The sequence below is a fragment of the Ctenocephalides felis genome, unplaced genomic scaffold (genome assembly GCF_003426905.1).
Source record: "Ctenocephalides felis isolate EL2017-DRISC unplaced genomic scaffold, ASM342690v1 CF-g0.4_SCAFFOLD_03572, whole genome shotgun sequence".
NCBI lineage: Eukaryota > Metazoa > Arthropoda > Insecta > Siphonaptera > Pulicidae > Ctenocephalides > Ctenocephalides felis.
Genome location: NW_020539726.1, coordinates 15,094,172 through 15,104,015, shown reverse-complemented (window position 1 = coordinate 15,104,015; position 9,844 = coordinate 15,094,172). Strand labels below are relative to the sequence as shown.

Here is a 9,844-nt window from a genome sequence, read left to right as displayed (position 1 = left end):
AAAAACGTTGTCTTGGTATGTATGTAAACTATGTAATTTGAAAATTTCGAACTAATTATAATTAGCATTTGCCTTCTAATATAGTAATGGCGCTTTCATACTGTGGACCTGCCTTCGGGCTGACCACTAATTATTACATTTTACCTTTTGTATAACAAAGCACAACAATCGACAGATCAAAATGGTTTCAAAACACAAATACACTGCTACAAGAGATTAAAAGTAATTTTTACACAGTGTTTGAAATTCAATTAATATAATATACATTTCGTAATTGTACAAACTCGACTCGATTAATAAATATGTTAATAGAATTATCAAAATTCAATAACTAGTCCGTATAAAACTTGCTAATGGTCGTGTTAAGGATGCTGATCGTCTATACGCAATTTCCTTCCATTTAAATTGAATGCATACGATTTATTAAACAAGAACAATGTCTGCCAACGTAACGGATATTCTGATAATTGACGTCCGACAAAGTATTTATATTTTTAATGAATAGCATTCAACAAATCATACAAGACGGCTATGCCAACACAGCTAATTTCTCTTAGCAAATAACAATAAATGACGTCATGGTCCCACATCTTGATAATATTTATTGCAAAAAATCAGAAATAGGCAGAAATTAAAAAGTGGATGAAATTGCATTAACATAAATCTGTCCATTTTGGTATTAAAGTAATAATATGTTTATTATGGGTTTCCACTAATTTTGTTTCGAAGTTTTTTTTACTGATTATATATTATGCACAAGATCTGTCAAAACTCGATCCCTCCCAAATGATATTTTGTCGATCTTTTACAGATATATGTAAAACGACTGGATGTTAAAAGTCTTTAAACACAGAAAAGTGTATAAAGTAAATATTGCTTTACCATTTTATAACTAAACATGACGCGAGCATGTGTCGCAATATCAATGCAAATGTCAAATAAATTAAGCCAATGAGTCGAAAAGTATGAACGACCAAATTTAAGTGTGTACAGTTATTGCAATATCAAATATTTTTTTACACTCCATTAAATCAATCGTCATCGGGCAATTGTTCATCATTAACATATGCAAATTACGGTATTAAATCTATTAATAAATAAATAAACTTACCTTTTCAGATCCAGAAAAATCTAGATCTCAAGTCGGCCAAATGTTATCCAATTTTATCATAAACAATTGTTTAATTACACAAACACTTAACATGCATGTTTCAATATTTTTCTACTTTATGAACAAACTTAGGAGAAAATATAAAAGTTGAAGATGGCGACCGAATCGCTACCTGCACCACGATTTAAACCTTTCTGCACGGTCACTAAAATCAAATTATATCGATTACGAATGTTTCACTTATGTCACATCAGCATAGCATCGAAAGTAAACACACAGAAATATAGTCAAAAGTTTTTTCTAAGTCGATAAAGAAAAACAAATCCATGGTTTGTCTACATGTTTTCTTATTTTATCACAGAATGCTCTAATTTGTTTTGCATAGGTGACGAGATTACCGGCAAAGACCCGGGTTACGAGTTACGAGATGTGAGAGGGGGCAGTCAGCCACATTCAGGGTTGACACTACACGACTATGAAACACATTGCCAGCAGTAGTGAAAACATTCCAGACACCATACTTACAAACAGGACAGAATACAAAAGCCTAGTATGGCGTCTAGTCGTTGAACATATTCACTGGCAAATATTCATAATTATCATTATTTACCACAAATGATTTATAAATAATAATTTATTGTATTATATAGATAGGTTCTTTAAATTCAAAAATCTTCTTGTAAGATAATTTATTTATATGTTAAAACCAAATTTCTAAATGGGTTTTATATTTGCACTGTTATTATAAGCTTTAGTAAGATAAAATATTTGTTATTAATCTTTTCAATCCATTAAGATTCCTTTGAGCTGTTGTGACAATACTATTAACTACGTGGCTATTTTGGAGAACAGCCTGGACCCTAGACAATATATTAATATGGGCCTGGACAACCCAATGGTTGCCCTGTCTAGATTTGATTTATTGTTATTATTAGAATTTTCCTAACATTGATGCATAGATAAAAGAACAATATATATGCATTGATGATATAATTTTGAGACAGCAATGTCAGAAAAGGGCAATTTATATTTAAAATATATATTTTTAAGCGATTCGTTTCTCGTTATCAAGCTGTGATCAAAAATCAGGCCGTTTTTGCGTAAACAATTGTTGCAATTTGTTTGTCGATTTTGATTAAACTTTGTATGATGATAGATTTCATGGTTTAAACATAAATACATTTTTAGAACACAAACTAGAATAAAATGTGTGAGAAAAAAAAAGTGCGCGTAAGGTTCACACGCGATTGAAGTAAAACTTTTTTGTACGAGATGGCATTTAAGTAAAAAATAAATACATCTTTGAATGATATTTATTAGTAATATGGTAACACTCGTGATGCACACACTTTTTAACCATTTTACATATTTATATAATAATAAATTATAAATTTATAATAGCATTATTGATATTAATAATATTTGAAAACAAATAATGCAATTGAAGTCAATTACGACATAATCGGTTTTTCATTGGAATTGCATCTGCAGAGATAAAGATATTAGAGAAATAAAGTAATTGCTGATTAATAAATTCTATAATATTCATTCACACAGTGGACAGATCTAATATAACAATCTTGAGTAATTTTATTAACACTAGCAATAAATAAACTGCATAGATGTCCAATGATACACGGCTACACAAACTAGTGGTGCTTGATCTCTTGTTTAGTGTAATAAATCTGAATATCAATTTATTCTTCATTATTTATAAAAGTATGCAACTGTGTAATACTTAATAGCCATCATAAACAAAAAAACATGTAGACTTCCCCTAAACTTTCAAAAGTGTCTGAGATATAATTCTGAAAAAGATATATCTTCACGCTTTCGGAGACGTCGCACGTGCAAAGCCACGCATTCAAAGAAGCCAAGCACATAATACGACAACCAATCATAATCGACCCGTATAGAAATGATATTATCGGGAGCGAATGACGAATCATTGGCACTCGACTCGGCCGTAACGCACTACCGTTGCATTTGTATGGATTTACACCCTAGTCGCGTCTAAAGAAGTTTTACTTAATAAATTAAATTTAATTCAACTTATTAAACTTAATTCATATAATTTCAGAAAGTATGAGTTTGTTTGCTTGTCAAATATTGCATTTATTAGTTTTTAGAGAAATAGTAAAAAGGAGCACCAGTGCTCCTATTAACCGCAATACAGAAATGCCATCATCTTGAATACAATATTCGATACGAATATACATGAAAACAAGTCCTAGTAAAGCACCATTGCATAGGTATTGAAGGGTGATTAGCTTTATAAATTTCCAGCGCTTTCCAAACTTTGGAAGTGTATAAATGTGAACTGATGAATTATATTATAATATATAATATTTCAAAAAATTAATTCTATAATTAATATTCTAAAGAACTAAAAGCTTTGCTCAGCACAGACTTGCAGTAATTTTTCTTGAATTAGAATCTTTGAAGCATCATATCTGATAAAACATAATATAGAAAATTCTAGTTAATTCTATTGCATATGTAACTACTTTAATATTAATTAGTTGCGAATTATAAAATATTTTCTGTAAAACTAATGTTAAATCTAAAAAACACATTCATAATAATTTGCACCTTTTTTCAATTACAAATTTAAATAATGCTTGCAACTTGTTAACACAATAAGATATTTAAATGTTAATCAGTCTTTTTTTTCTAGTATAAACGAATACTTTAGCAACACATACTTACATTTTAACTTTGTCTTCGCATATTTATGGTACGACTAAAAATCTTTTTTCAAAGATCAAAACCTGTATAAAATAAAAAAAAAATAACCATAACTCTGGAATTGATTTCATGAAGCTAGATTTATATCAGAAAGAAATATTTTGAAATAATAAAACTTTTATCATAAATTATTATTTTATATATATAATTAGAAGAAAAATTATGTGTTTTATTATCAAAGTCGAAATAGTGATTTATTATATTTATAAAATTTAAGTAAGGGATATCCACATATTTACCGACTATTTGTTTTAGTTCATTTATTATAAATGCTTAGATTTCAATATATAAATTAAAAAATGCTTTTATTAAAATTATATTGTCATTTGCGTTTTGTGCAATCTTTGTACATATTTATTTAAAGTAATATTATTTGGGAATGTATTTTTTTATTTGAAATATTTTTTTTATAAAAACAATCTAAGGGTATAATTATATATATATATATATATATATATATATATATATATATACATTAAAAATATATCTTCATATATGAATCATTATACACCATCACATGGATCATAGAAATTAATGCTACACCCATTTGAACTTATAATCAAATTCTTTTATAATAAGAGAAATAATCTAATACAATAATTACGCATACATCACATAGTAGTAAGATCAGATATAGCAATATATCAGATATTAACAAAAATCACAATAAAACGATAGATCTGAGAGACTTTTTTTTAGTATATTATTACTACAGTAGTATATTCCACCAAAAATTAGTTTAATAATAAAATATAAATCTCATTTATAAGTGTCTTTTAGAAATTTTATATGATATCTTTAATTTTCTATATGTGTATCAAAAAAGTTTAATACTATATATTTGGTATAGAAATTACAAGATATCAGCTTAAGATAATCATAACATAAAAAAGTATACAAGATACTTTAGATTTTAAGTACAAAAATATAACTAAATTGATTTTATAACTGATATTAAATAACAATTACTTGTAAGTGTTTGAATTGAGCAAGTTTAAATAGTTTTTGTGTAAAATATTAAAAAACATTACAATAAACTTGTATCAAACAAATAAATGGCTTTTTTCTAATAAAAGATTTATATATATATATATATATATATATAACTAATGTAAAAATTTATTTATGGCAAGATATTCAAACTAATCTAAAAATTTCACTGGGTAGCTATACTCATACCTTGATAATGTTTCAATATAAAATAATTTTTAAACAAGAATATGAATATAAACAATATTATACGTCCTGGATTTTATTTTGAGCCATTGACACATCTATATTGTTAATAGACGAACTATTCGTTAAACTATCTGAATCCTTTTCAGTAGCTATGATAGCATCTTGATCAATTGCATTTTGCGTTGTTGTTATACTACTCCACCAATTGGAAAAAACACCTCGTGCTTGTGACAAAGCTCCACCTAATTGATAATTGAAATTAAATTTAATATTGAATTTATACCTTCAATTTTATTTTTTACTATATTATGTTTTATTACTTTTTCTATACTATATATATATATATATATATATATATATATATATATATATATATATATATATATATATATATATATATATATATATATGATAAAAATTGTTTCTTGGGCATCCATCCAATAATTAAAAAAAAAAAAACAGTTTTAATGCAAAATGTTTTAATTAAGAGAACATACGTTTCGGGTCCAGATTTGACCCATCTTCAGTGCTACAAATAAATATATCAGGGCTACAAATTAAAACAATATAAAAAATATATTTATTTTATGTTGTTTTTCATATATACTTTTCATATACATTGTTTCTACTTATTTTTGTCTGTAATTATGTATCTTTTATATTATTTTTTATATTGTTTTAATTTGTAACCCTGATATATTTATTTGTAGCACTGAAGATGGGTCAAATCTGGACCCGAAACGTATGTTCTCTTAATTAAAACATTTTGCATTAAAACTGTTTTTTTTTTTTTTTTAATTATTGGATGGATGCCCAAGAAACAATTTTTATCATATTATTTCACCATCTGAAGAAAAACCTCTCGCTTTATATATATATATATATATATATCATATCACATACCTACAGCTCTGCTTGTATTAGAAACAGCAAGATTAATTTTCCGTCCACTCTCACTATTTTGCATGGTCCTGTAATTTTCAATAATTGTCTGAACTATATTGTTATAATGGCAAAACTTTTGAATTTTGAATAATCAACAGAAGTGTCTATTTTTAATCAATTTTCTAAACATAATGACAAATGTATATAATACAGATAATTTTGTATGAACACTAAGGTGTTTTAACCAGTTGTAAAACTACATTCAGCCTCAAACGATAATTCAACTTACTGTGTTAATCTCAATTTGACATCGCCAACTGATAGTTGTCCAACACATGGATGAGTAGCAGGAAAATCATCCAAATTTTGTAATGTTGTCCCAAAGTTTTCTGACCAGGTCTTGAATGAGTCTGTTCGGCGCCATGCTGATACAAAGTTTCCATTGAAATGATTAAGGCTTGCGGGATCATCTAAAATGTCAATTATAATAACATATATATAGGTATAATTGTAGTTAGATGCATTCTGGAGATATAGTTATCATTAGTTGATTGAAGAATATATCTTGAGAAATCTAATTGGAATGAAGTTTTCAACATTTTCTCTATGTGCAAAATTATTATTCAAAATATTATTATTATATTAATTATACTAAAGATATTAGATCTAATATTAATAAAAACCAACCTGATTGCATTGCTGTTTGTAACATAGACATAAAATATAATTGAAATTGAGCTCTCAACCAAACTTCACCACCAATAGTAGAATCGTGACCGGCACCTGTTACTAATGAATGGTTACTAGCGGATACTAAGTTAATAGGATTGAAAGTATTCCTGACTAAACAATCAGCAAATCTCAAGTCTTCTGTGCTTAATGTTAACTGTTTTCTAAGTTCAGGATCCTAAAATTAATTTAAATGGATTGTAATTACATAACAAAACATGAAATAAAACCAAAAGAAATACAGCTTATTATATTTAGTCCAAATAATTTTCCTATTATTCAAATATAAGTGATTTCAATTTGATATTATTTTAATTTTGTAGGCAATCATTTCAATTGCTCAAAATACTCACATAACACTGCATTGTTAGATTATCAACATCTATGAGAATATCAGCAAGATTTCGTTTTTGGCGAAATAAAACATTAGAGGCTCCAATAATATATCCTTTTACTTTTGGCTCAGTTAGTAACTCCATATATGGTAGTGAAAGATATGGAAAGCAGAGGTATCCATTTGAAAAAATTGGAAGTGGTCCTCCCCAATTTAGAGTATCTATAGCTCGCACTCTAGAATCAACGTTGGCACCAGCGCCTATATAAATAAATTGAAATTAAATATTATGCTTTCCTATACAAAATTATAAATTGCCCTAAAAATTATTTGACCTACTATAAAATATTTAATCAATTTCTATGTATTTGAAAAAAAAAGGTAAACGTAATGATTACAGTAATTTAAAAATTTAATTCATAATATATAATAATAATTACATTGTTTCAAATAATTTCAAGATATTTTATTTTTACAATATTAATTATTTAAAATTTTGCTAAATTATTCTGTAAATGATGTCAGTAATACTTACCGTCTAATGAATCTTCAGACCAAGTGTTTACTAATTGTGAATCATTAATATCATAAAAATCATCATTAACTTCTAAATTAGTCTCATTTTTTATAGCATTTGAAATTTTTGCACCCTTGTTATCATGACTATTTTTAGAATTATCTTCAGAGATATCTTTTCCATCAATTTCATTATTTCTGTGATTTATGAATTCAGTAGAATTATTTAAATTCTGCTTTTCCGCATTGATATTATCTGTATTTGCATTATTACTAGATATTTTTCTTTTTATATCAAGTGTTCTAAAATTAAAATGCTTATAGAACCAAATACAAAATATATAATTTGAACTTATAAACTATACTAACCCTGTATTTGCCGACTCAAATAATCCTTTGTCTATAATATTGGGATGAAGAGATAATATAGTTAATAGGGCTAGACATAATGGCCTTACTGGTGAACCAAATATGACAACCTTTTTTTCCAATAATATTAATTTAAATAAAACTAATATTTTATGACGCCACCTGTAAATAATTGTCTTTATTTCTATTATATATATTTTGTTTTTGCCAATATCTTGCATGCCATCTTAATTAAATAAATTTAATCTAATAATTAATTATATAATTATATTACTAGGTTTTATAATTTTCACTATTTTGATTATTATATTCTTCTCTATTCTTACCTCAACACTAAATCTCTGACACTTAATCCTATAGTTATTTTTTCTAAAATTTCATTTGAGCCAAAACATTGGTTCATATTATGATATGCATCCTGCAATATCTTGGTTTGGCTGAAGTCGCCTTGTTCAAAAAATGCATGCGCTATTAATGCAAGTTTTATCTCAATATGACCATATAAAGGTAAGGTGCTTAGAACACAAACTGATTTTTGAACAGTGCTGCGAGTTACATCAGAAGGTATATTAACTAATTTCTAAAAAAGAAAAAAATATTATTTGTAAAGTAATTTTGAATGTAGATGACCTGAATTTAGAAAACTAGATTAGAAAAATATTATCTTATAGCTTATAATTAATTATAATATATCTTATTTCAGAGTGTTAGGCTCAAAAAAACTTAAAATGATTAACACATAAACAGCATTTTGACAACTCTATCAAATATAATCGCAGAAACAGTTATTGTACTACTCATAACACAACATAAACAAATATTACCTCCACTGGTAATTGTCTATAACATGATACTCCAAAAATAGTCTGTTCATCCTTTTGTAATCCTGGTAAATGAAAAAATACAGAATCTTCCGTAAAATTATGGGATCCATCTGGCAAAGCTAATGTAGGTAAATATTTCCAAGCCGTAGGACATTCAGAAGTATCATCTTTTTCTAATGGAGGATATGAATATTCTATCTAAAAATTAGAAAAAAATCAAAACAATAATATAAAGATGTATAATTTTCACTTACTTCAAATTACATTTGCAATTTACCTGACAGCCTTTTTTGTGGTGAAATCCAATAACAATAATATGTAATATTGGTTTTGTGCAATTTGACATGTTAAGTACAATTATTTACAGAATATGTGAAATATTAGCATTGTAAGACAAAACCTTAAACATTAATGTTTTTATTTGTGCATTTTATTTTCTTTAATCTATTATTGCCGTGTACATCAAATCAATCAATACACATAACAAATGTCAAAAAATCAATTGACATTTCAGGGATTAGCACAACGGCACACGTGCATGTCATGACAGTGTAGCCAAACTTAAAATATGGACCGTTACGTTTTGAATATTTGAAAACGAAAACATTGAAACAAAACTTGAATTTAGATTGAATATGATTTACTACAAAATGTAAGTGACCAAAAATAAACTCCATTTTAGTTTTGAACATTTTTTAAAATATTTTCACTATTGCCCATTTTCTCTGTGTAATTTACTCAAGATTTTGAAATCACAAAAAAGAAAGAATTTATGCGTCCTGCTCCACAAATAAACTGATTTAAATTATACTTTATTGTTTATAAATAATACACAATTAGTCGAGCAATTACCATTTATATTTTACTAATCCGTATTTAATAAATTCGAAAAATTTTGACCGAAAATTATTAATAAACTAAGGGTACATATGGGGTGCTGCCTAATTAAGAATGAGGCAATTTAATTTAGTTTTGCACTATAAAATGCAAAAGCTATCGAATATAATAAATTACAAAAAGCAAAAAGAAGCCAATACTTTGAAGTAAGTATAATGATCATTTTCATGTACTTAAAATATATAATTTTTATATACACAAAATTTAATTTTATATCGGTATCGTCCTCAAACAATTTTTTTAGTAAATAGA

At 26.5% G+C, this 9,844-nt stretch overlaps 1 protein-coding gene across 1 annotated transcript; it reads right to left on the bottom strand.

The window, feature by feature from the left end:
- Nucleotides 1-5,037: 5,037 nt before the first annotated feature.
- On the bottom strand, nt 5,038-9,147 carry LOC113387798 (late secretory pathway protein AVL9 homolog). The gene is made up of 10 exons (XM_026625176.1): nt 8,973-9,147; nt 8,696-8,893; nt 8,198-8,451; nt 7,872-8,033; nt 7,522-7,805; nt 7,006-7,247; nt 6,611-6,830; nt 6,213-6,393; nt 5,942-6,009; nt 5,038-5,280 (listed from the first exon to the last, which is right to left on the bottom strand). Exons 1-10 carry the CDS (start codon nt 9,039-9,041, stop codon nt 5,096-5,098), a joined length of 1,863 nt encoding a protein of 620 aa, XP_026480961.1. The 5' UTR covers nt 9,042-9,147; the 3' UTR covers nt 5,038-5,095.
- Nucleotides 9,148-9,844: the final 697 nt, after the last annotated feature.